At 38.4% G+C, this 22,580-nt stretch overlaps 1 protein-coding gene across 7 annotated transcripts in view; it reads left to right on the forward strand.

Moving 5' to 3' along the window:
* The window catches only part of b4galt2 (UDP-Gal:betaGlcNAc beta 1,4- galactosyltransferase, polypeptide 2), a 132,912-nt gene that overhangs the window by 83,642 nt on the left and 26,690 nt on the right, over positions 1–22,580 (forward strand). For all 7 annotated transcript variants that reach the window (XM_058394368.1, XM_058394369.1, XM_058394365.1 and 4 more), the window contains 2 exons: positions 10,783–10,970; positions 17,233–17,355. In XM_058394368.1, the coding sequence (XP_058250351.1) occupies positions 10,783–10,970; positions 17,233–17,355 (311 nt within the window). The remainder of the gene's footprint in view (positions 1–10,782; positions 10,971–17,232; positions 17,356–22,580) is intronic.

Below are 22,580 nucleotides of genomic sequence, written 5' to 3' on the forward strand. Positions count from 1 at the left end.
AATATGTTTTGTTAGGAGACATTTATATAATGGAAGGAGTCTCAATTGTAAGCACTTTGTAACTGTCAAACTTTCCCAGTTTAGGAAAGTCTTCAGGACAGAGGAGTCTATACTTTCTGGTTTCTCAGTAAAATGACAGGTTTCGAGTTCGAGAGAGAGATAGAGAGAGAGAGAGGGAACGCAATCGTTGGCAAACTACTGTGCTATAAGGGGAATAACACACTCCAGGACATGCTGTTATATGAAAATAACAGACTCGGGTGAAGTGGGAGAGGCGGTGTCTGGTGTGTAGTGTGGGTTAGCAGCACTCGATTCATTGTGTCGCATCACATCCCCCAGCATGCTTTATTTTGGTGTAACAGCATACAAAGCTCTGTGGTCTAACCAGAAGTTTCTTTTTTTATTTTTCTTAATTAAATATGAACCCTACCTCAAATTAGCTGCCAAATTGAAACCACCATGACCCTGCCCAGGAGGTAATGAAGTCTGCTTCTTTTTTCATGTTAATGAACAAGGTACATGGGCTTACATATCTGACCTCTTGCTCTCAGCTACATGACAGTAAAACCTCCTGCTCCTGTGGTGTCCTGTGGGATCCCAGTCATGACGTACACTGCTAGTCTACACCAGATGCCCTATGACAAGCATTTGTTAAAAAGAAAAGATCACCTGCTGTTCTTTTGTGTAGTTTGTATAAATATTCATATTTGGTTACTTCCCTAGTTTGGTTAATGATTTAGTATTATGTACTGTTATGACACAGGTTTTCAGATATGTTGGTAAGATTCAATAGATTTCACTTCATGTCCTCGTTGAATTTTATGTAATGCAGTGAATTATGGGGACAGTTATAACAAATGTTTGGCATTATCACTATGTATCTACATATTGAAAGGTCACACTGTAAATGCATCACCTCTCTCTCTCTCTCTCTCTCTCTCTATCTTGAAAACTTTCCAATTAAACTGTGTTTTATTGGTATGGCTGCAATTTAAAAAAAAAAAAAAAGGAATTATAAGACAGTAACATTTATAATCTAGAATTGCCTGTACTGCTGATAAAAAATGGAATATGTGAAATATGTACATCATACTCTCTAGAGCAGACAGAGCACATACAAAGCAGCTTGTTTATCATCAGTGCTTCATTCTGACTATAGATATTACAGATTTATGATGGAGAACTATAGCATGTCTGAAAATAAGAAAACCCAACGCCTGGAGCTGAGCCAGAAAGACACGTCGAGCAGATCTGACACGCCAGTGTACGGTTGGAACAACCGCATAGCTTAGGGCAGGACAAGTTTATTAATTTTATGCAGTGCATTAATTTTTGTAGGCACTTGTATTGTGCATGTTGAGAGTTTTTTTCTGTTCGCTCATCATTCCCATTGGTGCTTGGTATTAAAAAGTAGATATCTCTTTCTGGAGGAAAATGATTGCATAGCCATCAGGGGCCTCTTTACACCTGATATTAGAACACATCTCAAATATATTTGTATCATCTGCAGTGTTTTGCAGCACACCCACCTGCCTCAGGAGGTGAGTCAGGAGATGTGTGTAGATCAGAGCATGTATCTATACCAGCTGTAAACATAGCAGTAGACTGATCTGATCAGTACTTGTTCCTGTTGAGTTGAGGTCAGAGGGTGGCATGTCCTGAATGAGATCCAGCAGACCCTGCAGGTAAGGACATCAATGAAGTCTGCAAACATTTCTTCTATTTACTGTCCTCACCTCCTGGTAGCAATGCCTATCAGTGTGGATCTGTGTAGATCATGTCAGCCTGGCCCGGGTCTCACAGGAGCAAATTAAGAGTGGAGGTAGACTGTCCTTGGCCCGAGGTCAATTTATCAACACTGTGGTAATTGTTTTAACTCAACAAATTATCTGGGGCAGCTTGTAGTTTTATGGGACTTGTGTAACAACAGGACCTCGGAGGGAAACAGGAACAAAATGTTTGCTCTAAATGCACATTTAGAGCTGTAATTAACCTTGAGTGTTTTGTTAAGCTGGTTGGTTTATACACAGTTAAGACGAAAACACTCCAGAACAGGCATTTGCATCATCATCTCTCATGAGAACACTTCCTCCTTGATTGCAGAATGACATCTACTTCAGCAACGTCCCATGAACCTGTTAGACAGCAGAGAAAGCTGAGCTTTCGCACGCTAATATATCTTGTTCCTATCTCCGTCAGCATTCTACCTGGAGCAAGATCGCTGAAAAGGCTGATTTATGGGCTCTCATTATGCAGTGAGGTTCTTATCTGGAATCCCTGCTGGCTGATGGCTGAGTGTGGGTTAATCAGGCACTGATGAGACATTGCCTTCACCCATCCTGCGATGCTGCCTTTACCTGCACGGTTTAGACCAAAAGCAGGTCAACCACTTTATTGCTATGCATTAGCATTCCTTCCATGTTTCTCACAGCTATCACACTTCACTTCCAGCCTACTTAAAGCACACTGTTCTGTCTGAAGATTTGGGTATGATTGGTATCATTTTTAGAGCAATCATAGTGCATCACTTATAAAGCACAAACTTTACAGATCTAGATAGATAGTTTTCTAGAGGTTTAAATACGATGATGTATACATTATGAATGTTTCATGTTCATAAAGAGGGAACCTGTTTATCAACATGATAGCATGTTGTCGACTATCTAGACTAATCAGGATGTTGTTAGAACTGCTGGGTCTGAAACAAGGCAGACTTATACCAATTTATGCACTCTATCCTCAATATTCAATCAACTCACTGTTTTTTTTTTCCTTTTGAAGGTATCATAATAAGCTGTTTCAAATTTAATGCATAACAAAGATTACAGGCGACAAGCAACACAGCCTGAAATTGCTTTTCTTCATGCTGCTGTTTGAATCGCTTTCCAAAAAGAAATCTATTGTGTATTGGGTTGTTGTCGCTTATTACAAAAAGTCAGCTTGGGAGAAGGAAGTTGGTGAAAGTGAGCATTTGATGCATTAAAACAGATGTCAGCCATTAACACATGATAGGTTTATCTTTTAAAGCTCACTGCAATAAGCCATGTGGGGTTTGACTGACAGCTTCACACTGTGCTGTGTCGATATTTTGCTCCGTATTAGGTGATTAGCCACGAGTTAGAGCTGCACAATACGGACAAGAAATGCGATCTGGGATAATATTTGGATATTGCACTTTCAATATGACGTGTTATTCATGTAATAATAATATTTATTTCTATAACACTTACTGTTATCACGTCAGAGTTAAAAATGGACTTAACCAATGAAATGGCAATGTTATTAAAACAATTCACAATGACTAAAAGAGTCTACAGAGTATCACAGTCACAAATAAGCCAATTTGAACAGTCAGGTCTTTAACCTGGATTTAAAGATAAAGTACTATCAGTGTGAGTGCTGATCAATGCTAGACATTGATAATAAACCTGCCTTCGCTGAACAAAGAGCTTGAAGTGGCTTGTACTGCTGCAGAAGTTCAGCAAGATCCGAAGCCAGAGTTAAAGCACTGAGGGCGTTAGATGTTATAATAATGAAGACTAATATATCTAACAATAATATACTGCATTCCAAAAATATTCAGACGTTTTCATTTTTTTCTTTCACTTTTCATTATATTATAGATTTTTTTTTAAATAGATTAAGTTGACTTAGAAGCAGTCTGCCACTGAGAAGTCCCTGAAGAAAAGGGATGGTACAAGCCAGGTGATGAGTACCTGGTTGTGTCAGGTATAGCCCTTGGACTTTATAATTCAGGCCAAAGAGTTTAATATTTGCCTAAACAAGCCAGGTAATCTTTTCCCTCATGCTGTCATAATCTTTTAGGTGCTTTCTTTATGCCTGTTACTTAGGGGTGGCTTCTGTCTTCCCACTTTATCATCAAGGCCTGATTAATGGAGTATTTCTGGAATGGTATATTTCCGACCGTTTCTCCCATCTCTGCAGAATAAGTCCAGTCAGACTTGCTATTGGGTTCTTGTTCACCTATCTGAAAAAGTCACTTCTAGCCCAGTTGCGGGTCAGACAGCCAGCTCTAGGAGTCGTCTTGGTGATTCCAAACTGTTTCCATTTCACAGTGATGGAGACCAGTGTGCTCCATATTCATATTCATGCTCATAGGGTTTGTATCCTTGCTCAGATCTCTTCCTTTACAGAATTTGATCAGAGATCTAAAAAGAGTTCCTTAGATTTTGCTTTGTTTTTGGTCTGAGATGCACTGTGAGTTGTGAGACCTTATACACACACACAGGTGTGTGCCTTTCTTAGTCATGGCCAGTCAGTTTCATTTGCCACAGGTCATTTCCAGGAAAGCTCTAGAGACGTCTCAAGATAATGAAAACAAACAGGATGTACCTGGGCTCAATCTATAGTGCCTTTAGCCAGGGGTGCCTTTGCCAATATTTCTTTTAATGAGAGAATTTTTGATTTCTAATAAATATGCAAAAAAGGTGCTAAAATCATGTTATTGTTTGGCTTTATGGATTATTGCCTGTAGATGAATTGCAAAAAATTGTAGAATCAGGAGTAGCAGAAGTGTTTAGAATTAGTCTAAAAGTTTGTAACAGAAAGTCTTGTGCAAAATCTAGTGGTCTGTAAACTTTCCATATTCAGAAGACTTTCACCTGGTATGTGTAATTGCAGCCAAAGTTTCTAGGTTTCACCAAGTATTGACCAAGGAGGGTGAATACTTCTGCAAACAACAGATGGCTGTGTTATTAGTCTGACAGTAAAATAAACTGCACCTGTAAATGTTAGACATATTGTATAACTCCCAACGAAATCCATGTCAGATCCAGGCTGTAGCAGTACAAATCTCAGAAAAGGTCATGGAGTGACTTCTTGTGCAAGGCTTCTTATCCTGCACCATTGTAATCTGAAGTATCTCTTGTCGGAAGAAGCTGGTAGAACTAGTGGTAGAAATCATTGGAGGACATTTTGGGGGTCTGTATCTGCGATGAAAACGATGTGAATTGGCAGCTTTCACCTGCTTGTGGAGTGCAGGAGCAGTACGATCTGTCTGTTTTGCTTATGGTACAAAGTGTGATATATACGGTAAGGCAGGCCGTGAAAGCCTCGGTGTCTGTCACTAAGCTTGATTGACAAACGGTGTCTGGCTGCATGATGGATGCCATCAAAATCAAGCTTCCTGCCAAGCAGTTCTGACCTCCGTGAAATTCTCAATGCGCCGTTATACTTGTTTATTCAGCAGATGCCAAGAGAGCTTTTGTTTTTTTTTGTTGTTGTTCTTTTGTTATTTAGTCAGCACTGTTCCAGTATGGAGCTTAGAAGCTGACCAAAAAAAAAAAACTGAAACTAAATTTTGGTTACTTTACTTATGTAAACACCTTGTTTTGTTGAAAATTATAACCTGTAATTTTGGCTATGTGTTTAAAGGCAAATGTTTTGTTTTAAAATCAGCCCACCACAGAAAAAAAATAAATAAAATGATGTGTACAATACACAAAATCTATATTACCGATAGTTTTGCCAGCTTCGAAAACTCGATTGGTATAATCTCTCTGTTAGTCTTTACATAAATCCCACAGGAGCTGTATCAGAGTTCAGAAACATCTCTAACCTTACTGTAATAAATGAAACCGCTACCACCAGAGCCCCTCTGTAACTCATTTTCAGCACCTTTCTTTTCTAATCGTCTGTATTGTCGCTCTATTGCTGAAACAGAAACATACTATGAGTGAAATTTAATTAGCAATCGCCGGATGTTTCTTCATGATTGTTTGCTCTGTACTCAGACGGCTGCCTTTCATTACTGTAAATCGGTTTGCTTGGCCTCGTGCCTATGACGTCTCAGATACACTGCAGTGTACATCCTCCACACCCAGTGATGAACCAAAAAAACACCATGTGCCGCTTTTTAATATCCAAGTGACCATACGGAAGAAGCTGATAAGACAGTTCTCTCCTGCGTCCTCTTCTGAATCAAAAGAAACAAACAATAGCTTCCAATAATAGTGCTGCATGCAGCGATTTGATAGCCACCCTGCTGGAAAAAAGCAGCTTGTGCTGAATCAGTCATCTTAGTTAGACCATGTTATTTGAACTGACCAGCTTTACCAGTGCTAATTAGCAGTTATGGTCATGCTAAACTAGCACCACTACATATTCAGGAGAAACCAGTACGGAAATTAGATCTTTGCCATTGCGAACATGCATTTTAATTTTTTTGTGTTGGTTGGTACTTCAGCTAGGCTTTCATTAACTGAGCACTCTTATTTCCTCTGAGTATTTTTCCTGTCTCGGTGATTGAACTTTAATACAGTAACGAGTGGGGAAACTAGGACACTACTCCACATGCAATACTGTAGTGGGGCTCATTAACAAGACAAACCAGGTAAAGCCTCCCACACAGCCGTAGTGTTCTTCGGGTTTTATCACGGCTGTGCCACATACGGTGTCCTCATTTAAGTCCTGTAATACATCATCCACAACTGTATGATTTGTTGCTTCCTTGCTTTGTTCATCTTTCTCCTTTTTCCCAAAGCTTAATCACCTCTATGCTGTCTTTTACTCCCTGTATATATTTTTTAATCTACACATACTGATTTTTAAGCTCACTTTGTTTGTCTTGGCCCCATCTCCAGACCTGGCATCAATAGCTCTGCTGGGTGATAAGGTCAGCCTGCTGGGAAGTGATAAAGCAGATGCGCTCTCTCTCTCTCGCTCTCTCTCTCTCTCTCACACACACACACACACACACACACTCGATGGAACTCGATGTGTGTAATCACTCAGTCTGAGACCTGACCTAATCAGTCTCCATAGCAACGGGTGCAGGTAGGCCAGACTCCCCTGACTGTCTCTGTGTGAGAGAGCCGGAAGGAGAAGTCCGTCTCAAGCAGCCATCTCTGTGATGATCAGCTAAATCCTAATGGGGTTAATTGCCTCTCAAAGGCCAAGAATTGAAGGCGTGACATTGCTGCGATGAGCCAAAATTGAAGGCTGCTTCTCAGCTCTGTAGTCTACAGTCTCTGCCACTTCTGCTTCATTGGGTTGCGTCTGGTCTTTTGCATATGGTGCCATCACTTTTTCCTGTCATAAAGTTTTAAAAAGTTTTATCTACCCACAATAGGCTCAGCCAGTTGGCTGCAATTAGCTTGACAGTAGAAGAAAAATGAAGTGTGGGGCAGGTACCAAATAGACTTTTCCCCCCTTTCCCCTAACACTGAGATGCAGATTTGGGAGCCACGTTGAATCTAATTAATGCACCAAGATCAAGGCAGGGTTTTTTTTTTCTCCATTTGGCAATTTGGTTCAATGAGAACATCAGCTTTTAATGCTTCCCAGGCGAGCTGTTGTCCCCGTTTAGAGCAGTGGCTTGAAAAGAAGCCTGGCTTTATTGGGTTGGTTTTGCAGTTTTATGGTCCTGAAATGAAACATAAGTCACTGAATTCTCAGTGTTGTTTCTTTACCCAGAATGCAAGAGAGTGCTGTGAAATGATCGTCTCGTAAATCGGAAGTTTTAAACGTGCTGTGTGATTATGGAAGATGTACTGCTTCATTTGCCTGAGCTGACTTTGTAGCTCACATCTTATTTCACTACTAAAATGAGTCCTATAATGGTTAATGAGCATAGTTGCTGTAGAAAATGGCAATTTCCCTTTTACCCTTATCTGCTGTTTTCCTCTGTTTAATTCTCTCTCTCTCTCTCTCTCTCTCGCTCTCTCTCTCTCTCTCTCTCTGATAAAGGTGCACATTGAAGTGTTACGTTCTTGTCTCTGTGCCTCTGAGATACTATGGATTAAAACCAGGATTTAAAAGACGTCAGCATGATATAGTGCCAAGGGCATTTCTCATAATATTCAGAGCACATTTTCTTGTTAGCTTTTAGATGTAAGGTGTTTGGATCAGCCTTCCGAAAAGAACGTATTGATGATGAAGATTTCTGAAAGATTGGAGAGCTGCTCTATAATCAGACCTGCATCAGAGGTGTAGCTTGGGGTGTATTTCAGATTTGAACCCCTGTGAAATACTCGCTAGTTTCAAACACTTATTTGTGAATACCTAACATATGAATCTGTTGTCATTATATATTAAATATACCTTTTATGAGCATCATTATAGCACAGTTATTAAGAAAAATGTTATTTAACATTCACAATCACAGAGCAATGTTAATTTCATGTTTACTGTAGATGTTTGACATGTAGTCCTATTTATTTATTTTAATCACAATTTGTTTGGTTTATCACATTTAATATTCACATTTGGTTTGGTTTAAGCACATTTTGTTTCATCACATTTAGTTTGGTTATTTACATTTTGTTTGTTTCACTGCAGTTTGTTTGAATATTTACCTTTTGTTTATTTAATTGCATTTTGATTGTTTACGTTTTGTTTGTTTCATCACATCTTGTTTGGTTATGTAAATTTTGTTTGGAATTTTTTATTTTGTTGGTTTTGTCAGTTTGTTTAAATATTTACCTTTTGTTTGTTTGATCACATTTTGGTTATTAACATTTTGTTTGTTTCATCACATCTTGTTTGGTTATTTACATTTTGTTTGGAATTTTTCATTTTGTTTGTTTTATACGTTTGTTTGGATATTTACATTTTGTTAGTTTCATCATATTTTGTTTGGTTATTTAAGTTTTGTTTTTTGATCACATTTTGTTTGGTTATTTCTGTTTTGTTTTTTTGATCATGTTTTGTCTGTGAGCATATTTTGTTTAATCCCATTATGTTTGCTGCATTTTGTTTATTCAAATTTTGTTTGTGATCACATTTTATTTGTTTAATGACATTTTATTTGCTTAACCACATGTTTTGTTTTGTTTTTATTCATTGATGGTAGAATAAATGCATTTTGTTTATTCAAATTTTGTTTGTGATCACATTTTATTTGTTTAATGACATTTTATTTGCTTAACCACATGTTTTGTTTTGTTTTTATTCATTGATGGTAGAATAAATGTGTTTCATCGCCACTCCTACTACTGTCTGGCATCCATCCCAAAAAAAAAAATGTCACACTTAATGACTTTAACTCTGGAGATCACATAGTGATTTAATTTAGTAGATTTACTCCCCTCACACATTGCATGCCTACACTGCCGAGGCTAAACTTTAGTTACATAATGGACCTGATCTGTGTAATATTTTGCTACAAAGTAAATCTGCATACTAAATTTGCTATAACGTCGTCACTGTGTATTGATTTTGCTACTTCCAGATTAAAGCTTGCTGAAGGAGAAGCTTGTGAAACTCTATAAATATCTCAACACCTTTCGTTTTGCAGATCAGTTTGGCTCACGGGAAGATCTCTTGCTCAAATCTCAGGAATCACATTGGATTTGTCTCATTATGGGATTAGTAGATCAGGAGTTCAGCAGTGTTTGTTGTAAATAGGCTTTGCTTTTAAAACACAGCTAATGAGTCTCGTTCAGGTTGGCCTAACACAGAAGTGCATTGATCTCCATTAAGCTATGCGAGACAGGAAATCATGTAGATGTAACCGCTCATATCGTGACGTATTGTTAACGATTCCGGTGCATAACAAGCCAGAATGTTCTAACAGAGTACAGCTCACTTACTAAACAGTGTATCAGAAAGAAAAAAGGAAAGCAGATACAGAAATGTGACCAGCATAGTATTTCACAGCAGAGCGGCCAAGCCACTAAAGACACCAACTTCTCACTTCTCAGTGAAAATGAATTAAATGATTTACCTCAGTAAGAAACGAATAAACAGGGGAAAAGTTTCATTTTTCTTCTGAGCCGTAAACTAATTTCCTGTGTGTATGTGACATCCAAATACTGTTCACAAGATAAATACCATGACAGGCATAGCAAATAAAAACACATTAGTTAAATAGGATTGTCACTTTATTCTAAAATTATTAAAAAAAAAAAAGTTTTGGTTGTTAACAGATGCACAGTTTTTGTTTGTAGTCTATCCTCTCCTGACATTAGCTTAATAACATTATCCATAATAGCTTGTATAATGGCTTTTCACCAATCGTGCCATCATCAGTTAAATATACAGAGACAATATGATGAGGTCATTTAAAACCTTAATGTCAGCCTGCAGATGGGGTGTGGAGTTAGTTACAAAAATATTTGCGCATAGAATCTTTGTGATACCTAGTATTTATTTATTATAAATCTTTATAAAAAATAAATTAATTACGCTAAGGTTTTCTGTCAGGAGACTTCTCCAACAGTTATGGAAGGTTTCTCATGTGTCAGCAATCCGTAACTGTCAGTATTAACCAGTTACAAAATACAATAACATTTATTAATAACTTCAAATTTGTAATCATTGGCAAATTGCTGTGATATACGAGGAACAACACACGTTTGGATGCTGTTACGGGGACAATAAGTTATTTGTGGTCCACCATAAGGCTGCCGTTCTTCACATCTGGTCCTGGATTATTTCCTCTAACAGCATGTCCCATCATGTTTTATTCATTACTTAAAATAGTGACACCGAGTCTGTTGGAGTGGTTAAATCTTCTTCTGCCAGATCACAGAAAAATGGGAATGCAGCAGTCTGTTCTCTGCTGCAATCCTGAGCTCGGGAATAACGATCTAGGATGTAATGGTTAAGAAATTACTATGTAGCTGAAGAATAAGGCACAGACAGCAGGCAAAAATGAGTTTGTTTAGTTGATACTTCTGCCCAGAGAGTTGTATGCTGGCTTTATTTAGAGAAGCAAGGTTCAAGTCGAGTCCCAAGACATGAGCATCGGATAGAGTACAACGCTAAGCGTCCACTAGAGTCTAATTTTTTTACAATATCTGTTTTTTTGTTGTGTTTCAGCTTGGCGAAGACACTTTCAACCGGGCCAAACTGCTAAATGTCGGCTATACAGAGGCTCTAAAGGACGCCGAGTACGACTGCTTCATATTCAGCGATGTGGATTTGATCCCCATGGATGACCGTAACCTGTACCACTGCTACGACCAGCCGCGCCACTTCGCCATCGCCATGGACAAGTTTGGCTTCAGGTAACAACCGATCAGAGCAGGAACAGTGTGTATACCAGCGAGATCATTTATTTTTATTCACCCTTATAGATGTTGATCCTTCGGGGCATTAAAAAAAATTCTAGCCTGCAAGTAGCTGGCTGGACTTGCCAAGAAATAAAGTGAAAATTATTATATATATCTGAGTATTAAATGTGATTTCTCCACATTGAATTCTTTAGTAGTGTAGGGCTTTCACTGTTCAGAGAGAAAGTGTTGGAATGAATTGTAATGTGCTTTTCCATCTTCAGTGCATGATTACAGTACCTAACTCTTGTAACTGCTGTATGATTAAAATCATATCCGACAGAAATGTTAATAATAAAACTGGCGTCTACCAGTAGAACCCGGGTCCAGTAAGTGTTCCAGCAGCCAGGGCAAGAGTAATTACTGTTATGGTATAGTTTTTGGTTAGATAAAAGAAAAACATTTCTTCAGTTCAGTTTGTTCCTAAGAATTTTTACGGGTGCCAATATTTGGGATACATGTGGTTTTTGTAAAGCCTTGGAGGTTTTTTTTATTAAATATATTTTAATAAAATGTAGATTGCTTTCATGTTTTCAGCATACAGTGAAACCATCAGCAGCTAAGTTGCACGTACGTCTGGGAGGCGTTCAAAACTTGTTCGCGTTAGAGGAAAGCCAAGCAATGTCAACCGAGCGAGTTTACGAATTTTATGAATGTTTTTTCTGTTTTGAGTCAACCCACAATACCAATGTTGCCTTCGGCATGTGTTCAAAACTTTGTGATTTTTCAGGTGATTTTTGTTGACAGATTGGTAGATTGGGTGATCTGTTCTATTTTTTTTAGCCCAAGCTTGGTGGCACAACTTCCTGTGAGGACCCTTGACCCTTGGAAATTGGTAATATTGGTAATATTTTTCGGTGGCTGAAACCGATTGCATTTATATCACAATATGAATTTTCACCTTAAGAACTCGCCACCAGAACGAATTATATACGTATGCCCAGGTTCCACTGTATTAGTGCAATCTAATATTGTAATTAATATAAGCGAATTATCCGGAAAGACATTGTTTGCATAAATACTGGGAACTATTGAGACACTGACAATATACAAAATATATATATAGACTATTTCTGAGATATATGCAAATTATATATAAAAAGCTGATTTACTGTGTGCTCAGCACCCGACACCCAGACTTTGAAGATGATTTTTTCTTTCTGTCTGTGAGGAAAGCATGAAACTGCAATGTACAATAAAGTGTAATGAGTATGCTAGCTTTAAGAAGTACACTGTTTTCAGAATAAAAGTGCATGAAAGAAACAAAAACTTTTACATGAATTAAATGTTATTGTTTAAATCATTACACATTGTATTCACTGTGCATTTAACATAAAACGACATGAGATCGCCAGTTCACACATCCACATATATACGTTTGAATAGGCTAGCGACGTATTAGCACGGGTTTGCAACTTATGCCGTGCGATGCGATAGCTCTCACATTAAACTTTGTAGAACGTAACAAAGACATTCAAACAACAATTCAACACTGATGGGGATGAGGATAATGGCAGTCATTTACTTACCCACGATGTTAACAAAGGTGTATGATGTATGCAATTAAAATTGGCCAACTAGCGATCACTCAGACAAAACCATGTGCACTTCCTACTTTACAGGTCATGATTAGGGGAGTAGGGGATTAGTTCCTGAAATGATGCGGCCATGACGAGTTGACGAATGACCAATTACTGGACTAGTTACTGTAGGAACAAATTGTACAAAATGAATTACCTTTTAAAAACAACACTTTAAGATATTATTACTGGTAAATCCTTTCTTCATTACTTACATTACAAACGGTTACTTACAGAACAACACAATTTATCTGTTGTGGTTAATAAGCAGTCATGTCAAAAATAAATAAATAAATAAATAAGGAATATGATTATCATGTGACTATAAACATAGAGTATAGAAGGTGATTATAACTAAGGTGGAAATGATCCACCATCCAAATATTAGAAGGTCAGCAGTGGTCCTGATGGGTACTGAGATGATGATGATGATGATGATGATTATTATTATTATTATTATTATTATTATTATTATTATTATTATTATGAAGTGAGCTTTTTTAACAATTACATTTTCAGCCTGAAATGGCCACAACACACTGCTGACCACAGGTGGATAGTTTTTGAAGCTTTTTGTTCAGTATCTAAACTTTAACAGTTTGCATCAGTATAGACGTGACCTTCACAGACATAAGCAGTCATTTATTGTGCTGAAGGAATGGATGAAAGTTATTAACTTGAAGATTGGCCTCTTGTGAAAGCCTTAATAGCTGGGGATAATAAAGCGCTCAGGAAGGGTTACTGAAGTTTGCATTTTAAGGGTTGATGAATACTTAAAGCTCTGCCATTTTCCTTTAGCCGCAGAGACCGGTCTTCTCTCTTTAAATTCCCTCTTGATTTTTTTAGAAGAGATTTTTCACTACTCTTTAACAGAGCTGATTTAAACTGGGTTTAAACTGTAAAATTTTTAACAGAGTTTTGAGGTTATTATGAGGTGATTCGTATAAAAATCTTGGCTGAATTCTATAAGATATCGGATATACCAAAGCTAGACAAGAAATTAAAGAAAATTGCTACATTCTGTTTTATGCAGAAAACTGGGGTCACATTTTTAAAAGGTTTCCTGGGGTAAAAACACATCTTTTATTTATGTTTTGGCATTGCTGCATTTGTACGTCTTATGAATTTTGCGGTATAGTTTTGTGTTCCTCTATTGAAGAGTTCAGACTCTGAGATTTTAATGAAAAATGCCTGACACTGACAGAACTTTGCCATTTCTTTTTTTTTTTTTTGTCTTTGGTTGCAATAACACTAAATCACACTGCTGTTGCGCAAACTGTTCTTTTACGATATGCGATTTTTGGCAGCGAGATCGAAATCAGGCTGAAAATCATACACTCAAATCACTCACTATACCACTGAAATTCAGCTTTTTCTTCATATTTTCTCATATCTTTACGATTTCCCGCAGCAGATAAGAGCTGGCTAACACTCATCCACATGTCAGGAAAGATTCCCGGCTCAGATTCCTGCTGTTTGTAACAGGCTTGTCAGTAGTGAAGTGCCTCTGCATTGCAGAGTTTTGTGTTCACCAAGTTCAAACACACATAATCCAGCTTGACAGTTACATACCAAGTCAATGAAATGTATTTGAGCAATTAACAATAAATAAATAAATAAAAATCATAGAGTAGCACTGCTTCGAGAGTCAGGACCCTTTTTTTTTTTTTTTTAAAGCAAACTTCCAAGGAGAACATCAGTCCATGGCTGCTCACCCTCACCTGCCGGCTCTGCAATGCCACGACTGTGACTGAACAGCGCGAGCTTTTCCAGTCTGCATTTCTTCAAAGCCTGTACCTGCTCTGGGCCACAGTTCATGTTTGGCTGCAATGTTTGCTGAGAAAGATGACCCTTTAAGGCGGTGTGTGACTCACCTGACACATGTCAGGCATCCCTTTCAAGAGCCCATGCACAGAAGCTGAAATGTGACTCAAGAGCCTCGACTGCACAGTTTTTGCCCGCTGTAGCAGATGGACTCATTAATTTCAGCTTGTTGCCTTTGTGTGCAGTGTGTGTGTGTGTGTGTGTGTAGTTTTGTACTTTTGTCCTTGCTGTTGGCAGTTTTGTGTGGATGGATATGTCATTTTCTCCATTATTCTGAAACACACAGCACATATATATATATATATATATATATATATATATACACACACACACACAAACACACACCTATGGTGTTGTAGCTCCAGGCGAACCCTAGGCATCTACCCATGCCTGTCTGCAGTCGGTCTCTTTAGGAGATGCTCACTTCATGTTTTCATCATTAAGCCTTAACTTAAGATTCTTTTTTATTTCTTTTTTTTTCCCAGCATGCCTTCATAACAATTCAAGACCTTTCTGAATCATGCTGTCCATGTTAACAAGTATAAATCATCACCGTTCCATTCATCCTGGCCCTGATTTGCTAAGATCCCAAAGAAAGAGCCCTAATTTTGCATCAACAGTCAAATAAATGAATTAAAAAGGAGGTTTTTGGCCATATTACAGAAGAGTAAACTGATCTGATCCTGTTCAGGGTGGTAAGCCGTGTAAAAAAAAATAAATACATAAATTAAAAAAAAAAGAAAAATGAACATAACATAAAAGAACAGGGACAGAGTGCTCTGTTTATGAAGCATGTCTGTATAAAAGAAATTATTCACAGGCATTTTGAATGCTCTGGCATAAAAGCAAATATGTGGCTATTATTGCATATAAAACCAGATTTTGCTGGCAATAAATATGCAACCAACCTTTACACATGATAATAAGCAGATCTGCAAACCTTGCATACACACTCATTTTGCATACACACTCTGCATTTTAATATCAGAGTATACTGCTATTTGATATCACTTATAAGTACACAAACAGAGCAGTCTTCTTTTTCCCCAAATGAAATCAGTAAATGAGCTAATTAATACATGAATCTGAAATTATTTCTTAGAATATTACAATATTAACTGAAATCCTGGAAGCCCCGTCCCCTTCCCCTATCCTACATTAGTAACGGTTGCTCTAAAATATAATATAAATATAAAAACACCCTTGCTTTCTGTCATGGGAAATGAAGAATGTTCATTTCAATGTTCATCAAGGTAATTTCTAAGCTCATTTGCATCATTTATTGCCCCAGTCAAGAGAGCAAAAATTGGTGTGAGTGCTAACATACTGTAACTCTCCAGGGCAGCACTAGCCAATCGTGGCTGCCTGTGTGCTCATGTATGTGGAAGAGGGCAGATAGTGCTTTCCTCTCAGTGTTTAATGCTGCATGATTTTATTTTTTTAACCAGGGCCTCTGCGGGTAAGAAGTTAAATGTATATTCCCTCCTTAACATATTGTACTGAGCTCCTTGTTACCATGGATCTTAACTCAGATTTGATTTCGAGTCCCTGCAGTTTTACAACAAAAGTGGATGAACAGATCTTTACACATCACTGAGGTCCTTCAGATGACTTGGCGGCTCTGTTCTGAATGAAGTCACTCCTCCATCACTTTCCCATGTGCCTGAACTTAATGACTAAAAAGTCCTTTGGAGCTCAGTGGAAGTAGTCATTAGTACTAGCGCTTCAGCTTTCTGTGGTCCATGTCAGATATACTGTTAGATCTGGGAGAGAGAAAAGGAGTTAGGAAGTGTAGCGCAGGATGAAAAAAAGGGTCAGGAGGGGAATCAGATGTCATTTCAGACACGGGTTTCCACCAAGGGCGAATTCTATCTCCCAGCTCACTCATGCAAGACGGAATCGTGTCAAGTTCAAACACCTCGGTCGACTGCCTGGGTCGCTTCCTTTTGTTTTAAATCCAGGGAGGGACTTAAAGGATTATTGTCTTATATCTAATGTCAGCTCAGTTTGGAGATTTGGTGCTTAATGGAGCCTAGAAAGAATGCAAGAAATTAGTGATCAGAATGTCAAGCTAGCTTGTTTTTCTCTGTTCCCCTGAGAACTAAAGAACAGATCAGCCAGTATTTTAACATTTTTAAATAGTGATTTGATCGAGATGTAAATCGATGTGTTTTTAAATTATGTAATAGTTTACCATCACTGTCTTTTTTCTATAATGTGAAAGCGTGTTCTCCTCAGCGGTGATGGTCCCTGTCAATTTACATCTTTCAGAACGTGGACCCTGGAGCTGTGAAGCTGCAATTCTAGTCATTGTGTCACCTCACCACCCTATTTTTATATGTTTTTCTAAATAAAAATGTGAAAGTCATAGCAGCTTAGGAAAGGATTTGTTGTTACTAAGACCCCAAGAGTAACATAAGTCAGATCTTTTCATTAACATGACCTTTTATTTTTAGAAGTCGTCCTTATTATTCCCACATGTACATTACCAGCACAGTGGAATTCTTTGCTTTGCATATCCGACCTTAGGAAGTTGGGGTCAGAGCACACAGGGCAGCTATGATATGGCACACCTAGAGTAGATGGGGTTAAAGGCCATGCTTATGGTCCCAACAGTGGCAGTACGGGGGCTTGAACCCCAACCTTCTAGTCAACAACACAGAGCCTTAACCATTTGAGCCGGCACTCAATTTTTTTTGTTGACTTTCTTTTTAATGACTGTTTTTGTAAAAGCCCCTTAGAAATAGTACTTAATGCCCGTGTGTGGACTGGTGTGACCTGCCTGTGGCTGATGGCTTTTCTCCCTCTTTCAGGTTACCGTATGCAGGATATTTTGGAGGGGTCTCTGGCTTGAGCAAGAAGCAGTTCCTGAAAATCAATGGCTTCCCCAATGAGTACTGGGGATGGGGAGGAGAGGACGATGACATCTACAACAGGTGACATCTTAATATGTGCTGTATACAGATTCTTCTAACTAATGAGTTACCTCTTAAATCTCTCTCTCTCTCTCTCTCTCTCTCTCTCCTCTTATTCTGCTTTGCCCCAGCTTCCACTTCTCTATGGAGTGTTGTTGCTCTTCTAGCACAAGCTGCAGACATTCGCTGTTTTTAAATGCATGCTGGCTCAGGCCACAGCATGGAGACAGCAGAGGAGGAGGCACGCTATGAAATGCCTTTTTCAGAAGTTTCATTGTAACAAACAGCAGTATAACAAATGGCTTTGTCTCAGTATAACAAATAGCTGCTTCTGTAATGCTTCTCGCCTTTCACCCTGGTCATCCTGGTGATTGGTGAGTTGCTTCCTCCTCAGTTAGTGCAGCCGAGACAAGAGGCAGCAGCACATACCGAGATGGAGCACTCTGTGACTGCAGAGAGACAGACAAATAGATATACAAAGAGATAGATCGATAGATTGAAGAACAGACAGATAGACAGACACACAGACAGACAGAAACTCCTCGACACACAAAGCCAGACAGAGAGAGAGGCATAGACGTGCAGACACACAGTCAGAAAGACATCTCTGTCTCAGTCTCTCTCTCTCTCTCTCTCTCTCTCTCTCTCTCTCTCTTTCTCTCTATCTCTCTCTCTCTCTCTTTCTCTCTCTCTCTCTCTTTCTCTCTCTCTCTCTATCTCTCTCTCTCTCTCTCTCTCTCTTTGAGTTGTGTTGTTTGTTGTGTAAAGTTACTGCAGTAGCTTTAATGGATTACAGCATCAGGATTTCCCTCGAGTGTGTTTGTTCACAAGAGCTATTTTTATAGCTGATGATAAAATGGCCAACTGTTTTAAGTCTTTCTTATAGGAGTGTTAATCATGCATGAGAATGCACTGTGCTCCTGAGGTCTAATAAATTTAGATTCATTTATGATTCATTATTATTTCACAGTTTTATGGATGTCGTCCCTGTGCTAAAGCTGTGCCAGGTTGTTCTGAATGCTAGCCTTTCACTTTTTTATTTATAATTATGCAGTAATGATCTTTGACTCTCATTTTTAATGGTCATTGACCGTCTATCTAGAGAGAGATCACTTCTTTTCTCTATGCTGCTGAAATGCAGTTTGGACTCGAGGCTGTTCAGTGTGCATTCCCTCTCTCCTCTCCCATTCTCTTCACGCTCACGGTTCCTCTTCACCGCTTCCTTTCAGAAAATAGCCGGTTTGGCAGCTCACGGCTAAAAACTGGGATCATCTGTCATTCTGAGCAGCGTCTCTGCTTCTGAAAGGCCTGCAGCCGCACGCTACTTAACTTATCACCCAAGGCATCTTCTGCACTGTTACTGGTCAACTGAGTGTCAAAAAATACTCGAGAATCACCCAACTGCCCTGAAACTCAGCAACAAATATATCCCATGTGAGACTCTTGAGGGAAATCTTAATACCTTAACATATTAGCTTTGATTTTATGAAAAAAATTTTTTTTAATTATACAAAGCCATTAAATTAGGTCAGAGAAAAAGACAGAAATATTGTTCTGCAGTGATTTCTTGCTAATTCATGGCTTCAGCAGAGTGTTGAGCACAAAGTTTGTAAGATCCCCTGCTGGCAAATCTCTGAGGTCTGAGAGAGTTGGATGAAAGTGTGTTATATAATAACTGAAGTTTGGGAGATCTATATATTATATTCTCTACATGCCAGTATCCTTTTTTTATGGCAAATTTTCACACTTTTAATGTTCTGTATTCACTCCTCAAGCTGCAGTTGGTTTATCAGCAGCAGTAACCAAATGATCATTGTGTTTTATATACCTAGAACTGATTATGCTTCTGCTTAAGACTACTACATTTCCAATTTCTCCATCTTTTCACCTCTAACAGGCTTGAGGCTTCAAGTAAGACCTGATATTTTTTTAGAGACTGAAGTACACTTTATTTCACATGAATACACATGCTCACACACATGCTAATGATTTTTTTTTAAAGTCTCCTCCACAAAGACACATGCAATGCCCTTGGGCTGATTTATTTCTCTCACCTGCATAATGCAATAAGGCTTCCTGGCTCCTTTGCATCTTTTTTTTTTTTTTTTTTAAATAAACATTGTGGGCAGACATAGCCTTTTTTTTGTAGACCCTGTGGACCGAAATAGATTTGTGGTGATGCAGTAGACAGATAACTGCCCAGCAACTCTCGCCTTTGACTTGCGTCGAAGCACAGAGTTGGAAGAAAATAAGAGAATACATTTCTTCCCTGGTGAGTTCACTAATCCCCTCTAGCCATGTGCAGCTAGAAGCCCCGATCATCTTAGATGTACCTGCATCTTGAGGGAGAGGATAGAAGCCCTAGAGGGACATTTTCCTCTCCTTTTTCACAGGAGAATAGTGAAAGTGGCACCTGGCAGAAGTGAGTTTAAATGGAGTGGCAGGAGACAGCAGACCTCTCTAGAAATTTGTGGTTGTCAGTGTGATGGAGACAGTAAGGTGAATATTTCCTGCTGTGCTCTCCAAAGTCAAGTGGATTTGTTGTTGTAGAGACACACTGTGAGATTTATTTAATTTTTTTTTTTTTTAGCTCCACACAAATTGTCAATATTAGAAAAAAATTGCAGTAACCGTGTAGGTACTCCTTTTAGCCTTGTGTACTGTTGAGAGGATTTTTTTTTTTTCTGGACCACTGAGAGGGACAGCTTACAAAAGGCATATTAACACACTGACTAACTCACTGAAGCATAGCACTCCCCCAGGACATGTCTCTCTGCAGCATGTGGACAAATTAATAAACTCTTTCCCACAGTTTTGACAAACAGTAAAAAGTAGTCTAGCATTTGGACGCCAGTAAAAGAGCTTTGTCTGTATTCAGACCAAAAACCGAACAGAAAGATTCTCCTATTGTCATAATTGTTTTGCATTAATTTCCCTACAGGCCTAGTTGTTAGCTAGTAATTATGTGTTGTATATACAGACTAGATCTCACCCAAACACTAGTGTCAACTAAACTGCACCTTTACTGCCACCTACTCAACCACTGACCACACCCAGTCCTTCCTCCATCTAGATTTCTTTCAGACATGTACTTAACACAGTGTCATGAATGACCTTTTGACTTCTGGACTGGTTTGAGTATTTCAGTAACTGCTGATCTCCTGGGATCACCATGTTTACATAATCCTTTCTTTAAAAGTCATTAAAAAGTGTTTAATGTGCTTAGTGGTGAGTAAACAAGACAGTAGATGGTTCTTGGTCTTCTGTATTGATAGAACATACCATACTGCCTAGCTTTGCAAGAAGTCTGGCCTGTAACTTTAGCATTTTTTTTAAAGAATTGAACAATACAGTAGCTCAGGCTCTGTAGTACAGCATTCTCTGATCGACTCAGAGGTACATTTAATATTATTGAATCATTTCCAGTTTAAAAGTCTTGCAGTGGGAACTTTAAACATTAAAATTGTGTTATTATGATGGCCCTGTGGAAATGTGTGTTTAACCTCAGACGTGTAGTTGTAATAGGTGTCTGCTTGTAATAAAATACGAGAACTGAAGGTTGGATGCAAACGCAGGAGGGTTTAATAACCAAGACACAAGGAAAACAACAGAAAAAGACAAAGTAAGGTGGTGATAACCAACAAGGATAAGAACAAACTAGATGAACCAAAATACCAGTAATGGAACACAAAACAGTGGGGGGAAAAAGACATAAAAACACGTATAAAAGCATTACCCATAATTGTAGTCAAGCAGTCTATAGGGTCAACATGGCAAACTTCAGAGGCAGAGCAGAAAGGCAACAAAAAACGAAACAACAAACAAAAATCAAACCCGGAAGAATCGCTAGAAATACAGTAACATCATGGCAAACAACATGGAACAAATACTTAATGAAGAAAACACAGAGGATATAAAGGTGAGTGAGGAACAGACTGAATAAGAAGCAGGGGTGTGTGATTAAAAGTCTGGTGATTGTGAGCGGATGAGTGCTGATGGTTGATGGGAGATTGAATCCGTGGCGACCATTTTTGTTGGCTGCGAGTTAGCGGAAGCTGCTGGAGTTGCACGCTGTGACATTAAGCCTCCAATGAGTGAATGTTATTTAAATGTGTGTTTGTGCATCCATTTTGTTAAAGCATATGACTTTCAGACATTCTAACACATAATCTGAGTTAATTTCTGTAAATTTCCCTTTGGGATGAATAAAGTTATCTATCTATCTATCTATCTATCTATCTATCTATCTATCTATCTATCTATCTATCTATCTATCTATCTATCTATCTATCTATCTATCTATCTATCTATCTATCTATCTATCTATCTATCTATCTATCTATCTATCTATCTATCTGTCATACATTATTATGTACGTTTGTTGTACTTATTATAATAATAATAATTCAGTCCTGTTATATTTGAACTGTTCTGCTGCTTGTTAGATCTAAATATGTATAAGATAACATTGATTCTAAACTAGTTTCTTTCTACCGAATGATTTTATTATAGTTCTATAGTCGTATTCATTTAAGAGCAGCAAGATCTTGCGCTGTCACTGGCACAGTCCAGGTTCAATTTCTGGGCAGAGAACCAAGCAGCGACTTACGGGTTAAGTCTCAGTGCCAGTCCTAACCCAGGGTTGTGTCAGGAAGGGCATCCGGTGTGCCAAAATCCAACAGGTCAGATGATCTTCTGTGGTGACCCCAAACAGAGAGCAGCTGAAGGACATCAACTATAGTTATATTCATTTACAGCATTTGGCTGGTTCCTGTATCCAGTACAATTTACATTTATCCAATTTTATAACACTGAGGGTTGAGGGCCTTGCTCAAATGCCCTGCAGTGGCAGCTTGGTAGGATTCAAGCTCACAGCTTTCCAATCATCAGACCTTTAACAGGAACGCGCAAATCAACATGAGCTAGCTAGTGCAGTGAGCGTGGCTTCTTTGAAATCTGTTTCCTTTAGCAGAGCAGAATTTACCAGAACCTTTGGCCACACTGTGTCTGAAATGTCACTCAAACTCAATATTATTTTCTAGTTTATAGAACGGTTGTATAAAAGCAATATCACACTCACAGTCATGCAGTTATCCTGAATATCAGCTAAGCTGTGATTACCACAGGAACTGGCTCTGCAGGCTTGTGTGTTTACAGTCATGCTGATATTCAGTATAACTACAGTCTTGCTTGTGCAACATTGCATAAACCTTTTAGTGTTATTTATTAATCTGTAATGTTGTATT

The sequence above is a fragment of the Hemibagrus wyckioides genome, linkage group LG07, assembly GCF_019097595.1.
Source record: "Hemibagrus wyckioides isolate EC202008001 linkage group LG07, SWU_Hwy_1.0, whole genome shotgun sequence".
NCBI classification, from domain to species: Eukaryota; Metazoa; Chordata; class Actinopteri; order Siluriformes; family Bagridae; genus Hemibagrus; species Hemibagrus wyckioides.